This window comes from Muscardinus avellanarius (assembly GCF_963383645.1).
Source record: "Muscardinus avellanarius genome assembly, chromosome: 16".
Classification (NCBI taxonomy): domain Eukaryota; kingdom Metazoa; phylum Chordata; class Mammalia; order Rodentia; family Gliridae; genus Muscardinus; species Muscardinus avellanarius.
The window spans coordinates 6,777,319-6,801,319 of NC_137802.1; the positions used below are offsets into that span (position 1 = coordinate 6,777,319).

At 54.2% G+C, this 24,001-nt stretch overlaps 1 protein-coding gene across 3 annotated transcripts in view; it reads left to right on the forward strand.

Moving 5' to 3' along the window:
• Window positions 1-24,001, forward strand: part of MPRIP (myosin phosphatase Rho interacting protein) — a gene marked incomplete at both ends in the record, with an annotated part of 153,176 nt that overhangs the window by 80,751 nt on the left and 48,424 nt on the right. For all 3 annotated transcript variants that reach the window (XM_080712475.1, XM_080712476.1, XM_080712477.1), the window contains 2 exons: window positions 18,661-18,812; window positions 21,700-21,784. In XM_080712475.1, coding sequence (XP_080568601.1) covers window positions 18,661-18,812; window positions 21,700-21,784 — 237 coding nt within the window. The remainder of the gene's footprint in view (window positions 1-18,660; window positions 18,813-21,699; window positions 21,785-24,001) is intronic.

A 24,001-nucleotide genomic window follows, 5' to 3' on the forward strand; every position in this document is an offset into this window, starting at 1 on the left:
GCCACGCGACAGTGGCTCTGCTGGAGACTGAGGCGTGAGAGAGGCTGTTTCTAGTCATCTGAAGCCCTATGTGCAGAAGATTCATTCGAGTGAGGGCTGTTCCTCTGGGGAACAGTGCCATGGGGAGAAATCAGATTTGGGTCCTTCTCTCAGCTTCGCCATCCATGGCCTGGGCAGGGCCTTCCATTCAGTACACCTTATGTGTTGTTTTTAATCTTTCCCATCCCACAAGGGACTTCTACCACCCAAAGGGAGGCTTTTAAAGAAATGTTTATTGAGCCAGGCATGGTGGCGCATGCCTGTAATCCCAGTATTTGGGAGGCTGAGACAGGAAGATCACAGGTTCTAGGCCAGCCACAGCAATTTTGTGAGGCCCTCTGCAACTGAGACACTATTTCAAAATAAAAAAATAGGGCTGGGGGAATAGCTCAGAGGCAGAATAACCCTGGGTTCAATTCCCAGTAACACACACACACACACACACACACACACACGCACACACACACGAAACTTAATGAAATAAACTGTATGTAGAGAGAAGGGCACACTTGGCAAGGCACAGCTGGTTGACGTTCCAGGCCAAGCACAGCTGGTCAGCCAGTGCCTGAGCCAGGGATGCAGCATCCTGGTCTTTGGGGTGCTGCAGGAGGTGGAGCAGTCCTTGCGATGTGCGCCCTCGGCCCCTCTCCTGTCCTGGAGCAGGCGCTCAGTACCTCACGCTCTTGGAGCCTGTGGCCCTTTCTGCTTCTTGAGCCTTTGTGACCGACTCATAGAGGACCGGCACCAGACTAGCAGCAATGGACGAGCAAGCCGGTGTAGGCCAGCCTATGATCCTGAGTGGGGCCCCGTTCTCAGAGGGTGTACGGCGTGCCCCCGAGGGTCAGGAAAGCTGTCTCTCCCTCCCCTGCAGGACACCCTCCCTTCCCTACAGGGTTTCCCTGTCTCTTTTTGGAACCAGATCTTCCTGGTCGTTGCAGCTCTGCCTAGTCCAGGACTACGCTGGCTAGTAAGAGGTTCAGATGAGAGCCAGTGCCCTCTGGGGAGGTCAGTCCCAGAGGTGGGTCTAGATCAGAGCTGGGGAGCATAACAAAAGGAGGGCCCTGCATGTGCAAAGAATAGAAAAGCATTGCGAGGCCTTCAGAACTATGTGTAGTTTTTCCTGGCTGGGGAGGGCAGGTTATAAGGATGTGTCTCCCAGCCACCTGGTGTCAAAGCTGAGCCTGTGAAAGAAGCTTGACCCCGAGCGATGGAGTAAAATTTCTGGGCAGAAGAGCCTCTGAGATCTCAAATGCTAGCCTTCCCGTTACTGCCAGGGGTCTTGGCTCTTAGCAGTCATTTCACTGGGATGGGGGAGTCTTGGGAAGCAGAAAATAAGCTTAAGGGAATCTTGACCTCTAATCCCCCTTCTCAAGAGAGGTTTTGCCTTAGCACATTCGGTGAACTCCTAGCTCCAGCCCCTACCATTCGAAAGTGAAAACCAGAGGTGTGGGGTTTTAGTGGGCTCTACCTGCCACTGCACCCCACCCCGGAGCTGGGGGCTGGGCCAGGGGGTTTTCTCTGTGAGGATTAAGCACAACAGGCACTTCTTCCAGGCCCAGAGTCTTCAGGAAGGAGACTTGTCCCAAGAGAGCCCCGCTGGAGGCCTCTTCTCACCCTCTTCTGTTCCCTTTGTGTCTGAGACCTGGATGGCACTAGAAGGACATCCCAAATTCAGAATCCCCTTTAACTGGTTTGGAATTTTGGAAAACACATGGAAAGTTTCTCCCTGAAGCATGATCAAAGTCCTCTGGGCACCAGACTTGTGTGGGTCTGGCCAAGTCCATTGTGTGTTGGCCCTGAGCGTATTGGCATCAAGGCTCAGCCTGCAACCTGTGGTGTGTGTGAGCCACAGGCACACCTGTGCTGGCACCAGGCCTACAGGTGCTCCGCTCCAGCCAGGCTCAGGTAAGGGCCCTGGCAGTGGCAGCCTTGTTCATTGCTGGGGCCACCCAAAGTGCAGCCTCTCTGGGCTTTGTCCCCACCTCCTGCATAGAAACACAGCCCTGGCTGCTGTCCTGTGCTGGCCTGGCACAGCCCCTACCTCTCCCTGTTTCCCTGGGGGGTGCTGTGCCCCTGTCCCTCAAGTGGCCTGAGGTTTCATTTTCCTGCATTTTGGCTGCAGGGGCTGTTGGGTGCTGGCCAGGCCCCTTATGAAATCCTCTTTCTGTTGCATCCATGACTGCCAACCAGCTCTACACAGCTGTGTTCTCTCTCCAATCTGCCTCCATCTCTGCCTTCATCAGGTCCTCCTGAGCCTTGCCAGGAGTTGTGAGGGACTTGATACAGCTGGATGGCCAGCCTAGGACAGACACACAGGCAGCCAGGAACAGGGCTTGCTGTGGGAGCATAGAGACAGGATCTCCCTTTGAGGCAGTGGCTCCCACCTGTGGCTGGAGCACCCAGAAGTGCTAGAGGAGCTTTTGAGAATGCTGATGCAGAGCCAGGCATGGTGGTGCACACCTGTAATCCCAGTACTTGGGAGGCAGAGACAGGAGAATTGAGGGTTCAAAGCTAGCCTCAGCAACTTAGTGAGGCTCTCCCCAACTTAGACCCTGTTTCCAAATAAGAAATAAAGTTGGGCTGGGAGCATATCTCAGAGGTGGATACCCCTGGGTTCAATTCCCAGTACAAACAAAACAAAACAAAAAAATTGTAACGCAGAGCCAGGCATGGTGGTGCACATCTGTAATCTTAGTACTTGGGAGGCTGAGACAAGAAATCCCAGGTTCAAAGCCAGCCTCAGCAATTTAGGCTCTCAGCAACTTAGTGAGACCCTGTTTCCAAATAAACAACAAACAGACAAATACAGGGCTGTGGGTGTAGCTTGTACTTAGAGTGCCCCTGGGTTCAGTTCCTAGTATTAAAAAAAAAAATCTCTAATGCAGCCAGGCATGGTAGTGCACACCCGAACAATCTTTGGATTCAGGAGGCTGAGATAGTAGGATTATAGGTTGATGGTCAATCTTGGAAACTGAACAAGACCCTGTTTTCAAACTTTAAAAAATACATATGTACAGGGCTGGGGTGTAGCTTAGAGGTAGAATAACCCTGGGTGATACAATATACAGTTCCTTTAAAACAAACAAAGACTCAGTATAGCTGGATTATAGGCGTCTGCCTGTAATCCCCAAATTTGGGAGGCGGAGACAGGAAGATTGCAGGTTTGAGGCCAGTAGGTGGTAACTTAGCAAGATGCAGTTTCAAAATAAAAAAATAAAAGGACCCAGGGTGTAGCTTGGAACTCTCACGCCCTCGATTCAGTCTCTGGGGAATTTATGGGGGTGCTAGAGAATGGAGGCAGCGGCAGAGAGCAGTGTTGGAGTGGCAGGCGCAGGCGAGCTCAGCAGAGGGCTCGCGTGGCAGTGGGCTGGGTCGGAGGCCTGGTTTAGCTGCGTGCAGACTTTACTAAGAGGCACAGCGAGAGTCACAGATGGGTAGTAGCACCTGTATGTCCTTGCTGGTCAGCCCAGGTGCCACAAGAGCAATGAGTGCCCCCAGAGCATCTAGACCTGGTTCCTAACACCCTCCTGTAAAGGAGCCCAGGCTCCCTGAGGAAGTGGCTGATCTAGGGCTGGGGTGGGAAGTGGAAATGGAGCATGTTGTCCTGTAGAGAGTGAGGAAGCGTGCGGGGGCATCAGAGGGACACAGGAGGCCAGCAGCCAGGCTGGAACAGTTTGAGCCGCAGAACAGAGAATGTAGTATTGGGTTATATTTCACTTGCTGTGGCCAAAATATCTGACGAGAGCAACTAGAGGAGGAGAGGTTTATTTGAACTCGGGGTTCCAACAGTTCAGCCCACAGGACCGACTCCAAGGAAGACCCATCATGGTGGCAGGTGAGGTGGGGGACGCTGGATGGCAGTCCTCAAAGCCAGGCCACCCGCGGGCCACCTCCTCTACCTGTGCCCTCCCTCCCCTCAGCCTGGGGGGGGGGCAGGCTTGTAACACATGCGGTTGGGGGGACATGCCAGACCCAAACCGGAATAGGAGGGTATAAATTAAAATTTCAAAGCTGGGCGTGGTAGCACATGCCTGTAATCTCAGTATTTGGGAGACTGAGACAAGAGGACCACAGGCTCGAGGACAGTCTCAGCAAGTAGTGACGCTCTCATCAATATAGCAAGACCCTGTTTCCAAATAAGAAATAAAATCGGTCTGGGGGCGTAGCTTGGAGGCAGAATGCCTCTGGGTTCAATTCTCAGTACCCCCAAAAAATTAATAAATAAAATTGCAAACCAAGTGTGGTGGTACACACTTGTAATCCCAGTGCTTGAGAGACTGAGATAGGAGGATCACAGGTTCGAGGACAGCCTTAGCAAACAGTGAGATTCTCATCAACCTACCAAGACGCGGTTTCAAAATGAAAAGAAGGCTAAGGGTAATAGGTCGGAGGTAGAATGCCCCTGGGACCAGTCCCCATTACCAAAAGAAGTAAATAAATGTGTAAATATTGCCAGGCGTGGTGGTGCATGCTTGTAATCCCAGCATTCAGGAGGCGGAGACCAGAGGATTGTGGTTCACGGCCAGCCTCAGCTACTTAGTGAGGCCCTCTGCAACTCAGTGAGACCCTGTTTCAAAATAAAAAATAGAGCAGAGGGTGTAGCTTGGAGGTTGAATGCCCCCGGGTTCCATCCCCAGACTCATAACACACACACACACACACACACACACACACACACACACACACGTAAATATTTACGAGTCTATATGAATGTAAGTAAATAAAACAAACAAGGAGAAAGGAAGAAAGTGCTCAGTGCAAAAGAATTCCAGATACACCTGGCGTGGTTTCACATACCTGCAATCCCAGTCCTTAGGAGGCTGAGATAGGAGGATGGTAGGTTCCAGGATAGCCTCAGCAACTTAGCAAGACCTTCATTCAAAACTTTAAAAATAAATAAAAGGACTGAGACTGGGGCTCAGGTGGAATGCTCCTGGGGTCACTCCCATAGATTATGCCAGATGGCTTGCATAGCTCCTTCCTTTGGCGGAGGCTCTTGTGGGCTGTGTAGAGAAGCTCTCTTCCAGGGTGTGGAAGGGCAGCATAGCTCTACAGTGGAGAAGCAGAGGCCTAACTTAGGCCAGCGCCCGAAGCCATCACAGCGAGGAGCGCTGGGCCTGGCCGAGCAGGATGGGACGTGCACCTGAGCGCTGTGGCCTTTCTCCCTAGGACCTGTAACCATGGTCTCATCACAAGGGTGTACACACACACACACACACACACACACACACACACACACACGCATGCACGCACGTACGTCTCCAGAACACCTGGCTAGTGCTCCCTAAAAACAAGGAATGTCAGAGAAACTGTGGCAGCCCAGAGTAGCCCGAGGCTCATGAGGGCAAAACATGATGGCTCTTGGAGTGAGAGGACAGTAGACTCGAAGCCCTGAGCACACGCTTGCGGAGAAGTGTGGGTGTCAGTTAACTGAGGAGTTTGGTGCTGGTGACCTGTGACAAATGCCCCATGCCGGTGAGTAACGGTCAGTAAGCAGGTCAGCTGAGTGAGGACATGTGGGTACTTTTATATTCCCTTTATGCTTCTCTGCGAATTTAAATCTATCCTGACATTAAAAGCTTAATTAAAATGTTAAGGGGGAGCCAGGTGTGGTGGCAGACTCTTGTAATTCCAGCACTTGGGAGGCTGAGACGGGAGGATTGCACAGGTTCAAAGCCAGCCTCAGCTACTTAGTGAGGCCCTTTGCAACTCAGTGAGACCCCGTTTCAAAATAAAGAATAATAAAATAGGGCTGGGGTGTTGCTCAGTGGTAGAATGACCCTGGATTCCATCCCCAGGACCGAAAAGAAAAAAAAAAAGTAAGGGGGAAAGTTAGGAAGAAGTACAGAGAAACTGGCTGAAAGAGAAGGCTGCTGCAGGCCCGAGGCTACCGGAGGGCCCTGAAGGACAGGGAGCCCACCCCCTGGCAGGAAGGCCTGGGTAGGGGTCCAGAGGTAATATGGGCCCAGATCATGAGTGGGGGAAGCCCAAGGCCCCACAGGGCACCTCACTGGCCCAGAAGCCCTTTACCTTTGAAGCTGGAGGCCTGGCTTGAATGGGTATGTGCTAGAAATGCCAGTGGGGGCGTAGGCTGGTGTCCTCACTACCCCATATTCCTTAGTCACAGGACTCCCAGACTCTGTCACATCAGCGCAGACCCAGGAATCGAGGACAGATGGGCCATTGGCAGACAGTTTCATGGTGCTGGGAGCAAAGTGGGTTCTGGCTGCCCCTGCTCCTGCCTTCCTGCTTGCTGGGCCCTGAGCTCGGGCACGCCGTGTGCTCATTTGCACACTCCCCAGCACCCAGTGGCTGCCTTCTTGCCTCCCCTGGAAGGTCTCCCCGCCTCCTGCTGGGGCCACACGTCTGCCTTCACCATGCTGGGCACGCCTGCCATGGTGTTCTGGTTGCCCGGCTCCAGGATGGAGGAGGCTTTGGGAGGGCCAGGTGTTCGTCCCTTTGGTTCCTCGCTGCACTCACGAGGTCCGGGATGTGCCCGGCACCTGGCGGGCAGAGTCTGCAGAGTGTGCCCTGCGTTGGAGCCAGCCTTGGCCACCTGGCTCAGCGCTGGGCTGTGCTTGGCTTTGTTAAGTGGTTTCCAAGTCTCCACAGTGGAGGCTGCCACTTCGCGTTGTGGGGAAGAAGGTCCACGTCTTGAAGATCATCTTGAAGGCCTCGGGCCTGCAGCAGCCTTCTCTTTCACCCAGTTTCTCTCCTGCCTCCGGGTCCAGCTCTGCCGAGGCTTCACAGGCCGAGTCCAGCTTTTGTGCTGTCGGCAGCCTAAGACCGCTGGGTGTTCCGTGCCCGCCTCCTTGCTCAGCCTCCCAGGCTTGGCACCCAGTGGATGCTCGGTGACTTGGGGACAGAGGCCACTAGCTGCAGACCCAGATGCCAACCAGACAGACCTCTGGGGCAGCTCCTGGAGACGCCGCGGCGGAGGCCTGGTGCTATGCGCGGAGCCCAGCGGCTCTGTGGGAGGCGCTGCTCTCACTCTGGGTCTGTTTGCTTCTCACCCCGACAGTACTGGGTGCTTTTCATGGGCTCTGTGGCCATTTGTTCCTCCTTGGAGAAATGTCTCTTCAAGACTTTGTGTGCGTGGTGGCGCACACTTGTAATCCCAGCGCCTCAGCTACTGAGTGAGGCTCTTAGCAACTAGGTCTGTGAGTGTAGCCTGGAAGTAGAAAAGCCCCTGGGTTCCACCCCCAGTAACACACACACACACACACACACACACACACACACACACACACACACACACTTTGTTTTCTTTTTAGTTTTTGTTGATTTTTAAGTTCTTTATTCTGGAGTCAACCCTTTTCAGATAAATGGCTTGTAAGTATTTTCTTCCCTTTGCCTTTCTTAGATACACTGACATTATCAAGTTTGATAAAGCCTTTTATTTTTTTCTTTGCCTGTAATTTTGGTATCAGATCCAAGAAACCATTGCCAAGTCCAGAGTTGGGTTTGTGCTGCGAGTATCCCAGCTTTGTTCCTACACTGTGGATTTGTCGTCACACGCAGTGTGGCAGCACGTGGCTCCTCTGGCGCCTGTTGGCCAGCCGTGGCGGTCAGGTGGGTGAGGAGAGGTGCCTCCCTGGTTGTCGCAGGAGGTGGGCCTTGGCTGGGTGGGAGGGCTGGCGAGGGAGGCTCCTCTGGCAGAGGGCCTTGGACCATTTGGTGGGACCTAGCCGGCAGCCGGGCTGGCACAGCAGGTGTGAGAAGGAACTTCCTGGTCTTGGCAGCAAGTGAAAGGGGTCTTTGTTGTGTTGTTTTCTCTCTTACAAAAATTTTTAGCCAGCCTAACCAGGCTCTGCCCCATAGAAGCCTGAAGCAGGCCATTTCCTCAGCACCCACAAAGTCCTTAGACCACTTCAGTGTGCACAGCCACAGGTCTGCCACCTGCCGGGAGCTGGCAGGTGCTGCACGCCTTGGAAGCCCCTTCCCGGGAATCCACAGGAGCCCCAAGGCCTCAGAACGCCCACTGTGGGTGAGTCCTGAGCAGGCTTTGAGGGGAAGCCCAGGGACGGTTAGGACTCAGCCGCTGGGGTCCCTGCTCTTCCTGTGATAGGAGACCGCGTGCCATGGTGGGAGCCTGGGCCTCGGTCTCCACGTCAGGAGCTCAGGGCAGGGCTGGGGGTGCAGTGTCAGCAGGCCTGGACTGGTCGATCAGCTCTCCTTCCCCTGGGAGTGGCAGGAGCCAGCGGGCCTCGTCAGGGGCCAGCTTGCCACTTGCCACAGTCCTAGTGCAGGATTTTCTTTCCTTTTGTTGCACTGGGAATTGAACCCAGGGGCATTCTACTTCTGAGCTACACCCCCAGCCCTTTTTTTTTTTTTCCTTTTTGTGGCACTGGGATTGAACCCAGGGACATTCTTACTCCAACCTACATCCTCAGACCTATTTTTATTATTTATTTGAAAACAGCGTCTCACTAATTTGAGAAGGGCCTCACTAGCTGAGGCTGGCCACAAATCTGCGATCTTCCTATCCCAGCCTCCCAAGTACTGGGATTGCAAGCATGCACTACCATGCCCGGCCCCCAACCCCTGTAATATTTTTTTTTCTTTTTTGAAATAGAGTTTCACTCCCAGTATTTGGGAGGCTGAGACAGGAGGATCACAGGTTCAAGGCCAGCCTCAGCTACTTAGTGAGGCTTTCAGCAACTTAGTGAGACCCTGTTTCCAAATAAAAAATATAGGTCTGGGTAGAAGGCCCCTGGGTTCCATCCTTAGTACAACAAAAAAAAATTTTTTTAATTTAAAAAATGGAAAGAAAGAAAGAAAAATAAAGAAGAAAGAAATTGAGTCTCGCTTGGCTTCTGAGTTGCTGAGGCCAGTCTTGAACCTGTACTCCTCCTCTCTCAGCCTTCCAAGTACTGGGATTACAAGTGTGCACCATTCCACTTGGCTCGGTAATTTGTGTTAAGTGAACAAGTCATTGTATACTTAAGTAGTACAGGGTCATACAACCATCGCCACATTCTTAGGACATTTTTTATTACCTGCAGAAGAAACCCTGCACTCACCTGTAGCTGCCACTCCCCCGCTTCCCCTGGCCTGCACCCCACATCTACTCCACCAGCGTCCTGGACATTTATGTAATGGAATCAAGCAGCATCACCACACCCGCCTCCTGTCTCTCAACTTACTCACCAGCTAATCGTGGCACAGCTGGCAGGGCAGCTCTGAGGAGGCCCCCAGCTGGTGAGCAGGACCAAGAGGCGCGGCCTCGGGCTTGGGGTGGAGAGCAGGGCTGGGGAGCTGCTGAGACAGGACAGCCAGGCTGTGCTCAGGAGCGCTGGTGCTGAGCCTGTGGCCAGAGAACAAAGCCTCAGGCCCCGTGTAGCACACAGGCTCGTCCTGCCAAGTTCCCACATGCCTGCCCCAGGACCGCAGAGTAGAGCCTCTCACCACGCTGTCCCTAGCTTGGGTTGGTTGGCAGTGGAGTGACCGAGGGGTGGGCAGTGGGAAGAGAGGCTGCAGCACTCAGAGCTGGCCACATGTGCCCATCACCCCTGGGGCGAGCAGCTGGCCAGTGACATCAGCCAGCTGGGGCTTAGCGAAAGGGCAGGCCCTACCTCCCCAGGTGGGCACACACACAGCTTCTGACAGCCACCTTGGTGCAGTGAGTTGTGCTGTGCCACGGTACCAGGAGCCATTTGTCCTGCGGGCTCTGCCCTCCATCCTGGAGTAGGAGACAGCACCCCAAGGCTCCCCCTCCTGTGGCAAGTGGCTGGGGAAACCGTCTCACTACCTTCCTCGCCTTGGAGGGCATGTGGGCGTGCACGGCAAAGCCAGAGTACCACCTCACGCGAGCAGTAAGCGGTCCTTCAGGCTCAGGTCGTAGGAGAGGTCCGGGAGTTTTAACATGTGTGACAAAATACACGGAACATAAAATTCACCACATTAGCCACTGTAATGCAGTGATTTCGTGCGTCTCTCCTGGCTGCTTTCCAAAGCCGTTTTCAACCTGCCTGAAGACCTCATATATGTGAAGTTACTCTTCATTCCCCAGTCCCCCATATCCCCTGGCAGCCACGGATTTGCTTATCTGGGTCTATTTCCCTACTCTGGATCATTTTGTCAGAGTGCGGTTATCTAAGCCAGGTGTGGTAGCACACACTTGTAATCCCAGTATTTGGGAGGTTGAGACAGGAGGATCGCACAAGTTCGAAGCCAGACTCAGCTACTGAGTGAGGCTTTCAGCTACTTAGTGAGACCCTGTTTCCAAATAAAATAGAAAATAGGTCTGGGAGTATGCCTGGAGGTAGAAAAGCCCCCGAGTTCCATCCTCAGTACCACAAAAATAAACAACAACAACAAAACAGGGCACCGGGTAGCTCAGAGGCAGAATGCCCCTGGTCTCAACGTCCAGCGCGCACATACACACATACGCACCTGCAATTATCTTTGTCATTATTTATTGTGTTATTATTTGTTGTGTACTAAATACTTATTATTTGATACTGGGGATTGAACCTAGAGGCACTCTATCCCAAGCCCTTTTTATTTTTTTCTTTGAGACGGTCCCAGTTAAGTGGCGAGGCGCGCCTCAGAGCTGCAGTGCTGCGGGCTCCGCGCAGCCTGCTGGGGTTTCAGGCGTGGTGGCCACGCTGGCTGCAGCTCGTTGTTTAGTATGTGCTGTCCCCATCGTAACTGCTGCTTTCCCTCAGCATCACGTTTCCAAGCCTCGCTCATGTTTACACGTAGGTCCATGTCTTTTTCTCCTTATGGGTTAATATTCCATTGTATTGGTAACACCACCTTTTTTTTTTTTAATGGTACTGGGGGTGGAACCCAGGGGCTTTCTACCTCCAGGCTACCCTCCCAGACCTATTTTTATATTTTATTTGGAAACAGGGTCTCCCTAAGTTGCTGAGAGCCTTATTCAGTAGCTGAGGCTGGCTTCGAACCTGTACGATCCTCCTGTCTCAGCCTCCCAAGCACTGGGATTACAAGCATGTGCCACCATGCCTGGCTCAACCACCTTGTTTTTTAATCTGTTTTTCCATTGATGGACATTTGGGTAGTTTCTACCTCTTGGCTATTATGAATAATGCTGCCGTAAACATTTGTGTATCTTTGTTAGAACATCTGTTTTCAGTTCTTTTTGGTATGAGGGGCATTGCTAAGTGTGTTAGCTTTACATTACCGTGTTAAGAAAGGCTTGATTGAGTCGTGGTCTCAGAGGTTCAGTCTGTGGCTGACCCTGTTGCTTTGGGCCGGCGGTGAGGAAGCACGTCACAGCAGGAGCACATGTGGAGCAAGGTGCACGTCCAGGCATCGAAAAGAGAGCGGAAAACCAGCACCTCATAACCCTCTCTGCCCCCGTCACCTAAGATCTCCCCCTACGGTCTCTGCCTTCATCCTCAGAGGTGCCATGATCTCCCGAAGATTTCAATCCGGAGCCCACACAGGAGCATTAAGATCCAGACCGCAGCACTGGACCTTAGCAGCTCTGTGACTCTGAGTGAGAGAGTACAACTTCCCCAGACAGTGACATCGTGTGGTCAGAGTGAAGCCTATTACCTGTATTTCACACTGAGGCCCCCAATTTGTGATTTTCCCAAGATTACGGGGCTAGGATTTGACCCCAGGGTAGATATGTCTTGGCTTCTTGGGTTCCAAAGAGTTCAAGCTCAGAGTCCGCCTTGAGTTTCTGGGTTTCTGTGGAGCGGTGGAGTCTGTGCTACCAGCCCTCCTCACTGGCCTGGGTGATAGGGAGCCCGTGAGCGTTTCTCTGGCCCATGCTATACCTCCGTCTAGCAGACTTGGCCAGCCAGGTATCCTGGGCCCCCGAGCCATGATCTAGGTTTTGTGTGGATCCTGAGGGTGCAGAGAATACAGTGTGGCCAGGGCATGCTCGGGCTGCTGCAGCCCGGGAGGGTGTGAGGGTGGGTGCGAGGTGGCTTCAGCTGGGAAGATGGACCGGCATTCTGCCTGCATCACCAGCCACACCCTGGCCATCACTGTCCTGGGCCCGGCAGAGATTGGCTTCATGCAGAGACTCTCTACTTTACATCTGGGTGAGCCTTGGCTCCTTTCCATGGCTCTTTTCAGTGTCATCAGAGGACTTGGACCTTGAGCAGGAACCATTCTCTACCTGGTAGCATCTGGAATCGCCAGTGACTCCTTCCTTGCCCTGAGAGGGACACACACACACACACACACACACACACACACACACACACTCCCTCCCTCCCTCCCTCCCTCCCTCCCTCCCTCCCTCCTGATCTGGTAGAATCAGATCCTATTAGTGCCTGCTTGGACCCTGTGAACACGCTGGTTTCTGGCCTCCCTCCCAGCTGGGATGTGGGTTCCAGGGATGCATGCATGCTGTTGGGTGACACACCCTCCAACTCCTTTCTTTCCTTTGGGAACTCATCCAACCTCCCACTCCCAGAGATAGGAAGGGCCTGTCCTTAGGCCTGGCTGGAGCATCTGAGCCCAGCCTCCAGCACAGCCACCTCGCAGGCCTGTGGGCACTGTTCCTGCCTTGGGGGAGGGAGGGGAGGCCTAAGGGAGCATCCAGAGGGGTCAGGCTTGTTTTAGGCCCCCTCTGAGCCGCTCATGTATCTGGATTGCAAGACAGTGACATGCCTGCCCCCGGGGCTGTGGTTAAGGGCGCAAATCAGTACCTACGGCCCTCAGTGGGCGCTAGGGAAGGATGGATGTTTCTCCCTGCCGTGGCTCACTGGCAGACAGTCTTGTCTTCCTGGTGTATGCTAAGTCCTCATTCTGCATTGGGCTCACAGCTGGGGACCACTCATGGCCAGAGTTTGCAAACAGTACTTTTCATATTCCTAAATGTGTTGTGGTAAGTGTGAAAATAAATAGCCCAACATGGTGGTACATACCTGTAATCCCAGTGTTTGGGAGGCTGAAGTAGGCTCAAGGCCAGCCTCAGCAACTTAGCAAGACCCCATTCAAAATCAAAAGGGCGTGGGGTATAGTTCAGAGACAGGACATCCCTGGGTTCAATCCTGTGTCCCAGAAACTAAGAATAGATAAATGCACTGCTTATGGTCAAAGCATCAGCCTGTAGCTCCCAGTGGGCGTGGGCGTTCGCACCTGTGTGTGCATCTCAGTGCTGTGTGAACGTGGTGCTCTCTGTGGCTTCCAGCAGATGGTCCTGAAAAACACGCCATCCTGGAGCCTCAGGCAGCAGCTGGGGTGGGGCTGCACCCTTGAAGGGCTTCTGACCTTGAGATCTGGGGAGCAGTTCTTTGCTCCAGGAGGAAGCCTTGGTTTCTGTGGGTCTCTCTTTTCCTTTCCCCTCTGGATGGAGGAATCGAGGGTGGCACTGAGGAGCAGAGCGCTTTCTGACCACATGACAGTAGCTCCCTGAAGGGAGGACTGCCCCTTGGTCGTGCTCCGGTCCCTCCCTGCAGTGTCTCCTACCTTCCTCTTTCCCTGTGGCCCTGAGAAGCTCACCTTCCCATACTCCCTGGGTCAACAGGAAACAGAGGTTGGTTTTCCCAGAAGTGTGCCCGCTCAGGCTGGGCTGGGGTGGAGGGTTGGTGTGTTCTTCTCCGGGGACGTAGCTCCGGCCCCTGACAGATGCCCGGCTCCAGTGCACAGGCTCCTGGCTCAGGCAGGATGGCTAGGCCAGCAGGTGTGCAGCCATCAGGAGCGGCCCTTGTCTCGCACTTCCCGCCCTCGCTCACCTCTTAGGTAACTCTGAGCATTAGCAGCTGCTTCCTCGCAGTGCTGGCATGGGGGCCAGAAGAGGAGCAGAGGCTCCAGCTGGCGGGAAGGCTGGGCTGCGCCTGGCCCGGGACTCTGCGACTCAGCGGTATTGGGTGGCTTGCGGACAGCTGACAGGTTTTGAGGGACAGGCAAAACTTGGCGAAGCTGGGCCTCTTAGGTGGCCTGAATCCTTAACCTCTGGGGGCACAGAACTAGGGCAGGTGTGGGCTGGCTGTATGCTGCCAGTGTCAGAGGCTGGTGCTCCGTCTCCCTGCATTTGGGTTACAGCCTAGATAGTGCCCTTGTTCTTGCCCAGCCTGAGCGCTTCCGTCAGTCTCCTGGGGGCTGAGAAGGCAGATGGGCGTGCCTGGCTCCTACACCCGGGCAGGGGGGAGGGCTTTGGCCTGCTCAGGTCGGGCCTGGCTACTTCTGAGCCCCGCGACCTTGGATTGAGTTACCTAGCTTCTTGGTGGCCTGCTTCCCATCTGTAGGATGGCCTCCTGCTGCCTGCCTCGTGGGGCCATGGGAGAAGGGCTCAGACCACGCTGGTGTCCAGGCTGCTCTAGCACTGGGGCTTGCTCCCTTGGGATACACTGGAAGGAGCTATCTTAGTAAGTTGTCAGTGCTTACCTAGGCCTGCTATCCAGGCACTCTAGGAACACTGGAGACAGGAGGATCCCAGGTTTGAGGCCAGCCTCAGCAACCTAAAGAGACTCTCAGCAACTTAATGAGACCCTGTTTAAAAAATAAAAGTCAGCAGGGTGTGGTGGTGCATGCCTATAGTCCCAGTACATGGGAGCTGAGACAGGAGGATGGCAGGTTTGAGGTTAGCCTAAGCAAGTAGTGAGATTCTCGGCCACCTAGCAAAACCCTGTTTCCAAGCAAAAAAATAAAATTGGAGCCGGGACGTGGTGGCACATGCTTGTAATCCCCCACACACACAAAAAAAATTGAATGTAAGATAAAATTGGGCTAGGGATGTAGCTTGGAGGTAGAATGCCCCTGAGTTCAATTTCTAGTGCCCCCCCAATAAATAAATGAATGAATAAGTAAAAGTGAGCTGGGCACGGTGGTGCATGCCTGTATCCCAGTACTTAAGACTGAGAGAATTACGGGTGTGCAGCTAGCCTAGCGGTTTAGGACGGCCCTCAGCAACTTAGTAAGACCCTGTTTCACAATGAAAAATACGGGGCAGAGTGTGTCACTCAGTTAGAATGTCCCTGGGTTCCATCTCCAGAACGAATAAATAAATATAAAAATAAAAAGGGCTGGAGAATATAGCTCAGAGTTAGAACACCTCTGGATTCAGTCTCAGTACCATACACATGAAAAAGTTAATGCCACATCCCTACACTGCTGGCAGGAATGTCAAATGGTACAGCCACTCTGGGAAAATACGCTGCCAGTTTCTCAAAAACTTAAACATGCAGTTTAATTTACGACCTTGCAGTTCTCCTCCTTGGTTTACACCCAAGAGAGATGGAAGCACGTGCTCACAGGAACACTTGTACATGAATATTCATAGTAGCAGCATTGTTTACAGCGGCCCAAAGTGGAAACAGCCCAAGTGTCTGTCAGTGGGTGAATGGATAAAGTGTGAGCCGGGCATGGTGGGCACGCTGGTAATCCCAGCATTCGGGAGGCTGAGACCGGAGGATCACGGTTCGCGGACAGCCTCAGCTACTTAGTGAGGCCCTCTGCAACTCAGTGAGACCCTGTTTCAAAAGAAAGAATAAAAAATAGGGCTGGGAGCGTGGCTCGAAGGTAGAATGCCACTGGGTTACATTCCCAGTACTGCAAAACAAAAACAAAAACAAAAAAAACAAGTATGATGCATGACAGAATAGACAGTTATTCAACCCTAAAAAGGAGTGAAATGAGACAGGTGTGGTGGCATATACCTGTAACCCCATACTTAGGAGACGGAGACAGGAAGATCACAGGTTCAAGGCCAGCCTCAGCTACTTAGTGAGACCCTGTTTCAAAACAAAATATAAAGGGCTGAGGGTAGAGCTCAGAGATAGACTGACCCAAGGTTCAATTCCCCAAACCACACACACACACACACACACGCACACGCACACGCACACGCGCGCGCACACACACACACACACACACACACACACACACGCACACTGCAGCGTTGACACATGCTACACCACAGAGAGCCTTCTGAATGTGCAGAAGGCGGCAGCAGCCAGACAGAGGCCGCGTCCTGTGTGATTCCGCTGTTGTGGAGTCTGCCGAGCTGTTGAATGACTCGGTGGGGCAGAGGACAGTGGCTGCTGGCGTTCAGCTTTGCCACGGGGGCAATGAGTGTTGCGCAATTGTACAGCTCTGAATTTGTTGAAGGCCATTGATTTCACACTCAGGAAATAGGTAAAGTGTACGTTATGCAAACTATATCTCAGTAAACTGCTATTAAACAGGAGTTAATACGGGGTAAACTAAGAATGATGTCATGTGGTTTGGGGCGGGGATCCTCTTCCTGCCTCCTGAGCTCAGGCTCACAGCCTCCCCTCCGTGGTGACAGCCGTGTCTGCTCATGCAGTGTGATCAGGCACTGCTGGCCTCACAGTAGAGTCCAAAGGGCTGGGAAAGAGACTGCAGCTGAGAGGCCCTGGCACCGGGCTGTAAATACCAGTCTCCTTCAGCCCACCTCATTTATGTTGTTGCTTGTTTCTTTTTCTATTTTTGTGGCACTAGGAATTGAATCCAGGGGTTCACAGCCAGCCCTTTTTTTTTTTTTTTTTTTTTTTTTTGGTGGTACTGGGGGTGGAACCCAGAGGCTTTCTACCTCCGGGCTATACTCCCAGACATATTTTATACTTTCTTTGGAAACAGGGTCTCAGTAAGTTGCTGAGAGCCTCACTCAGTAGCTGAGGCTGGCTTCGAACTTGTGCGATCCTCCTGTGTCAGCCTCCCAAGCGCGGGGATTACAAGCGTGCGCCACCACGCCCGGCTCTACATCCAGCCCTTTTAATGAGTTACACATACAGCCCTTCTAATGTTTTAGTTTTGTTTGTTTATTTATTTATTTATTTATTTTGCAGTACTGGGGATTTATTTATTTTGCAGTACCTGGGACATTCTACCTCTGAGTTACACCCCAGCCCTATTTTTTATTCTTTCTTTTGAAACAGGGTCTCACTGAGTTGCAAAAGGCCTCACTAAGTAGCTGAGGCTGGCCATGAACTGCAATCCTCCTGTCTCAGCCTCCCAAATGCTGGAATTATAAGCGTGCACCATCACGCCCGGCTAATTCTTTATTTTGAAATAGGATCTTGTTAAGTTACCATGTACTGGCCTTTAAAACTGATTCTCCCGTCTCAGCCTCTTAAGTGCTGGAGTTGCAGGCATGTGCCACCACACCTAGCTTGTGGGTATGTTTTGTGTGTATTTATGCTATTAGGGATTGAACTGAGGGTTTTCTCCTCTTGAGCTACACATCCAACTCCATTTTATTTTTTTATTTTGACACAGGGTCTCAATCGTTTGGGGAGGACCCTCGTGTTGCTGAGGTTGAACACAAACCTGTGATCCTCAAGCATATGTCCCCACACCCAGCGGCAGCGTGTGGGTGTATTTTAGCATTTCTTTTTTTTTTTTTTTTTTTTTTGGTGGTACTGGGGTTCCTGGAAGCCCTTCTACCTCCGGGCTACACTCCCAGACCTATTTTTACATTTTTAAAATTGGAAACAGGGTCTCCTAAGCCAGCGCGTGCGGCTAGCTTCGAACCTGCGCGATCCTCCTGTCTCTGCCTCCCAAGCGCGGGGATTATAAGCGTGCGCCACCACGCCCGGCTTAGCATTTCCATTTAGCTTTGTGGGTGTGATATGCATGTGGTATGCTTTATAATCTATTGCACTAAGGGTATTGTTCATTGGCAGAGCTTTTGCCTGCCATGTGTGAGATCCTAGATACAGTCTCTAGCACTGCAGAAAAGGGAAAGTTTCTATAAATTATTGGCACAGTGACACCCATCTATAACTTACAAAGAGCATGTACCATAAGTATTTTAAGACCACTGGAAGCCAACCCTGGTTGTTCACACCTATAATCCCAATACTCGGAAGGCTGAGACAGGAGGATCACAAGTTTAAGACCAGCCTTAGTAGCTTAGCAAGACCCTGTTTCAGATTGACCAAAAAAAAAAGCTTTAGAGGATAGTTCAGAGGTAGAATACCCCTAGGTTCAATTCCTAGTACTGAAAAAGAAAAAAAAAAGAGCTGGGGTTGAAGCTGGAGAGAGGAGGTGGGAAAGAAAGGGCTCTGCCCTGGGCCTCCTAAGGAGCACCCTCTCTGCTTGGCTGCGGGACAGCTCAGCTGGCTTCCTCTGCAGCACCTGCAGGATCCTGTACCAACTTCCTTGAGCCACTGCAGTGCAGCTTTTTTATATATATATATATATTTTTTGGTACCAGTGATTGAGCCCAGGGGAGCTCTAACGCTAAACTGCACCCCCACCCTTTTAATTTTTTGTTTTGAAACAGGGTCTCACTAAGTTGCCAAGGGATTTGCTAAATGACTGAGGTTGGCCTGGAACCTGCTCTGGGCCTTCCTGCTTCAGCCTCCCAAGCACTGAGATCCTAGGCGAGTGCCATCATGTCTGGCTGTAACTGTGCTACTTGAATCTACTTCCTCTAAAGCTTTTCAGCGCTCTTAGATCAGCAGCCCCTTCAGCACCAGGATTCCGGCCGCCTGTCCCCAGCTCTGTGGTCTCTGTGGGCTTCCTCTCTGAGCTGTCTCCTCCTGCCCCTCGCCCCCCCTTCCTCTGGTGCAGGCCTGGGTGTCGTTCTCCAAGGAGGAAGCGAAGTCCAGCTGGGTGTGCTCCGAGAAAGCCTGCTTGTGTGTCCCTCCAAGTGGGCAGAGCTGCTAGGGGACCAGGGCCACCTCTCACTGCCTCTGAGTGACTCTCGCTGTCCTGTCCTTGCAGCCCACAACCCTCCCGCAGGGCACCATCAACATGAACCAGTGCACAGATGTGGTGGACGGGGAGGGCCGCACTGGCCAGAAGTTCTCTCTGTGCATCCTGACGCCGGAGAAGGAGCACTTCATCAGGGCAGAGACCAAGGAGATCATCAGCGGGTGAGCGTGAGCGCTCTGCACGGGAGGGGCTGCCTGCCGCGGCCGCTCTTCCTCTGAGCAACCCATCCCTGGCACGGCCGCCTAGCCTGCCCGCCGGGCGGGTCTCATCCCTGTGGCTTGCACACTCTCACCACAGCTGACTTTGCATCCTGCAGGCTCTGGCCCCTTCCTCCCGGGGCCACCATGTCTTCCTCGGGCCTCGCCACTGCCTCTCCCACCTCCGTGCCCCAGTCCACCTGTCGGCCGGCCACAGATGGTCAGGCCCCAAGGCACACCATTCTCGTGCTGCCCCTGTCCCCAGAGGGTCTGGTCTAGGTTGCCTGGAGGGCTCCACAAGGTCCTTTGCAGCTCTGCAGCGCACTCCGCCACCGCGTGCCTCAGTGGTCCTGAGCTGTGGGCTCTGCTCCTGCCCTCACTCTGATGTGCTCCCTCCTGCTGAGCCGGCCTCTGCAGGGAGCACGACCACGAGGTGCTGTCTCCACCACCCGGCTCAGGGCAAAGCTCCAGATGGTCCCCGTGCACCTGCATCTTAGTGACAGCCCTTAGACCAGAGGCGCGTCACCGCCATGTCCCCGTGCCTCACACTCCCGTGCCTCACACTTGAGCTGTGCCCCTGCCGCTCCAGGCACAGGCCGCTTGCTGACCCCACTCCACAGTGCAGTTTTAGGGAGAGCCATGCAGGGTGGACAGTGGGCCCCGGTTTCAAGATAGCCAGCAGTCCCAGGAGATGTGAGCTCCATGCTGAGTCTCAGGGAGCTCCTGGTCAATGGCAGGGCCCTCGCAACCAGCACCCTGCAGCCTAAGCCATGGCAGAAAGCTGTGGTGGTCTCTGTGGGCTGGGTGGGGGTGCTCAGCAAGCCTGACAGGGCCCAGGAAGTGGATCTCAGGCTCCCACCTGTGCTCTAAGGCTTGACCGAGGCAGCTGTGTCTGAGGTGGCTTTGGAACAAGCAAACATGGGTGGCCAGCTGATGGCCGCCCTGCTGCGTAGAGGGAATTTGAGATCTGAAGGCCTGTGGCTTGAAGGTTCTGAAGTCTCCCCAGAGCACCACCTGGGGTTAGCATCTCAGTTGAAGCTGTGGCCAAGGAGTGCCACCTGCAGGGAGGCTGCCCTGTTTGTGCAGCTGAGCCTCTGGGGAGACTGGAGGAGCATGATCTAGGACCATGGGATTTATGGGTATCCAGGGCTTCTAAAGAACCTTCTAAAGGGCCGGAAGCAGTGTGGGGGGCGTGCACAGCCCTGCGCCTCCTGTCCACACACTGCCCCAGGATTCCCGGGAACTTCACTTTTCCTGGTCACGTCCTAGGGAGGGCCTGGAGACGGGTGGAGCAGAAAGGCGGCGTGAGGGCCTGCAGCGGGCTCAGCGAGCGCGCGGGGCTGAGAGTGGAATTTAGCATTTGATTGTTCCGGCCAACCGACCGACTGCAGTCACGCAACACTCCCCTTGGTCGCTCCTCCATTGTTGTCCCCAACACACACATGGTGAGCAAGCACTCTACCACTGAGCCACCCCCAGCCCTTTTTATGTTGAGACAGGGCCTCACTGAGTTGCCCAGGCTCGCCTCAGACTTGCGATCCGTGGTCCTCCTGCCTCGGCCTCCTGAGCATTGGGATTACAGATGTGGGCACCACCATGCCCAGCCTCCGTTGTCTTTTTTGTTGGCGTGTACTAGAGCTGCTGGAGCTATATACCTTGGATACACACGGTCTTTGGCAGACCATGGTCCTGGGTGCATGTGGCCTTGGTGTCCTGTGTACCACTGGGTGCCCCTTGGTGCCAATGCTTGTGTAGGGGCTTGGGGCTGTAGCCACAGCCAGAACAGGTCACCTGAGTTGCTTCCTCACCCCGTCCCATCAGTGGCAGGCTCTCTCCCAGCACAGCCCTCTCGTGCCTTGACCCTGGCAGCAGCTTCCTCCCCTTCTCTCACCCTCGCACGTGACCCTTCCTCTACCTATCACGGCTCCTCGTGTGGGTACCGAGCCCCACCTCTCAGGCACATCAAAACCAGGCCTCTTAAGGCGGTGCAGAGGCCTCTGCCGGGCTGACCAGAGGCAGAGGTCTGCCAAGGGCGCCCTGCAGGTATGCCTGGTCTCTGGCCTGTCTGGGGCTGGTGGGGCAAGGCTGGCTCCTCCGGAGGGGGCCGGCATGGGCAGGCGTGGCTTCTGAGCCAGGCCGGCCCTGCTTTCCCTGCTGTCAGTATGCTCGCTCTGGTTCTCACTTGCCCGCCTCTGCCTTCTGGAGCTGGACCGCCCCGGCACCTGGCACTCCCGAGTCCACATCCACCCCACCTCTCTTCACGGCACATCTGGTTGACACTAGACATTTTCTCTTGGACTTCTGTGAGAAATCTGAGTGCAGAGGAAGAAATATTCCATCATCTGTTCCCAGCCCAGCATCTCTGACCCCATCCACAGTTCCCCCAAAGCCACTGATGGCGGCCCAACCCCCTCCCTTCTTGCAGCGGCCCCAAACTAAGGAAGCACTTCTGGGGGCCTTCTCTTGGCCCAGGTGCTGCTGGTTGCTGTGTTAGCATGGCCTCCAGCCAGGGCGTGGCAGTGCAGCCTTTGCTGTCACAGCTAAGAGACTGACTCAGCAGGGACCCTGAGGTCTGAGAAGGTCCAGACCAGCGCCTCCTGCAGATCCCTTCCCTCTGGAGAGAGCGCCGGGGCTGCCTTGACTCTGGGCCCAGGGCCCCTCTTGCCCCCATGAGCCCTACACCTGTATGGAGCTCCAGTGGGCAGCGTTCTTCAGTCCCTTTGCTCTTGTAAAACTCTGCTCCATGAGAACAGCTGTTCCACGACCTGATCCAGTCCCTGCCAGGGTTGGGGTTCGTGGTCCTTGAGAGACAGGCAGGGTCTCAGCCTGGTGCTCTGCCCCTGCCTTTTAGGTGGCTGGAGATGCTCGTGGTTTATCCCAGGACCAACAGGCAGAACCAGAAGAAGAAACGGAAAGTGGAGCCTCCCACCCCGCAGGTAGGCCCCGGGCCCCAGGGGAGGAGCAGGGTGCTTGTTTTAGTGGGGAGGGGTCAGGCTAGTGCTGAGCTGACGTGGCTCCCTGAGGGAGGTTCTGGCTCGCAGGCAGGGGCCAAGCAACAGCAGCATGGTGCATGTCCCTGTCCTGTTGTCCCCGCCACAGCCCAGGGAGGGAGAAGGCTGTACAGACCGCAGGCTGGGCTGAGCCGAGGGGACAGAGTTCTGTGCTGTTCTCACACGGTGAGGGGCTGGCTGGGGTGGGCCTCCAGGGCACCGCGCCTCCGTTCCCTTCACGCTCTGGCTTTGAGAGAGTGAGGTAACCTTTCTGAGCCTCTAATTTGCCTGTTGATCACCCATTATGATGCTCTACAAACACCAGTCCTTCCCTCCATGTCACACCGTCATCGCGTGCCGGCCACGGTGGTGCACACTTGTAATCTCAGTACTTGGGAGACAGGCGGACACAGCCTCAGCTACTTAATGAGACCTTGTTTCAAAATAAAGAGTAAAAAATAGGGTTGGGGGTGTAGCTCAGAGGTAGAATGTCCCTGGATTCCCATCCCAGTACTGCAAAAAAACCAACCAAACAACAAAAAACTGACACATCCCATGCTGGTGTTTGTTGGAGTCAGTCTCCTAGCCCTGTCTCCCTCACAACGAGGAGGAAGGGAAGCAGGGGGGACCCAGACCAGCCCAAGGTGGAGCCATGCTCCCCTGAGGCTGGGCCATCCTCTCTGGGATGGGCAAGAATGGGTCCTCCTTTCTCTCTCTCTTTTTTTTTTGGGGGGGGGTGGTACTGGAGATGGAACCCTTCTACCTTCAGGCTACACTCCCAGACCTATTTTATTATTTTATTTTATTTGAAACAGGGTCTCTTAAGCCAGCGTGACTGGCTTCAAACCTGTGCGATCCCCCTGTCTCTGCCTCCCAAGCGCAGGGATTACAAGTGTGCGCCACCACGCCCGGCCCTTACTTTCCTTTTTGACTGGCCTGCCCTGAGCTGGGTGCGGGCCCTGTTGACCGTTTGACCACAGACAGGTCCCCATCCCCAAGGAGCCCCAGGGGCACCTAGGCTACCATCCCCAGGAAGGAAGAGATCCCTGGCCATCACTGTGGTTCCTGGAGACTGAAAAGAGAGCTTCCTGCTGAGCCCCCAAGTTGCCTCGTGTGCGGGGCAAGTTGAGTGTGGGGCAAGTTGAGGGCTAATAGCAGCGTACATGATTATGTGGGGTTTCCATGGCGATTCCTTGGCAATAATGCAGTATAGGATTTTTGCCTCTAAATAAGAAAATTCTCTATACAGGGGCTAGCCTGGGCCCAGCCAGGGGATGTGGTTCTGCTCCTCCCCCAGGACCCCTAAATGCTGCTGCCTGTGGCCAGCATTCAGGGGCCACGTGAACCCACAGCCGGGAGATCGTCCCATCCCTGAGTGTGTTTCTTAGTGCCTGGGGCTCAGGGGTCCACATGAACCCACAGCCGGGAGATCGCCCCCTCCCTGAGTGTTTTTCTTAGTGCCTGGGGCTCAGGGGCCACGTGAACCCACAGCCGGGAGATGGCCCCCTCCCTGAGTGTGTTTCTTAGTGCCTGGGGCTCAGGGGCCACGTGAACTCACAGCCGGGAGATCGCCCCCTCTCTGAGTGTGTTTCTTAGTGCCTGGGGCTCAGGGGCCACGTGAACCCACAGCCGGGAGATGGCCCCCTCCCTGAGTGTGTTTCTTAGTGCCTGGGGCTCAGGGGCCACGTGAACTCACAGATGGGAGATCGCCCCCTCCCTGAGTGTGTTTCTTAGTGCCTGGGGCTCAGGGGCCACGTGAACCCACAGCCGGGAGATGGCCCCCTCCCTGAGTGTGTTTCTTAGTGCCTGGGGTTCAGGGGCCACGTGAACTCACAGCCGGGAGATCGCCCCCTCTCTGAGTGTGTTTCTTAGTGCCTGGGGCTCAGGGGCCACGTGAACCCACAGCCGGGAGATGGCCCCCTCCCTGAGTGTGTTTCTTAGTGCCTGGGGCTCAGGGGCCACGTGAACTCACAGATGGGAGATCGCCCCCTCCCTGAGTGTGTTTCTTAGTGCCTGGGGCTCAGGGGTCCAGCCGCCTCTGTCCAGCCCTCTCCCATGCCAACCTGGCTGGTCTCTCTGATTTCTGTCCCTCAGTCCCCAGAGCCACTAGTGTCTGAAGCTGTGAACTTTTATTGGGGACCATTTCCCCCAAGTGACACAGGC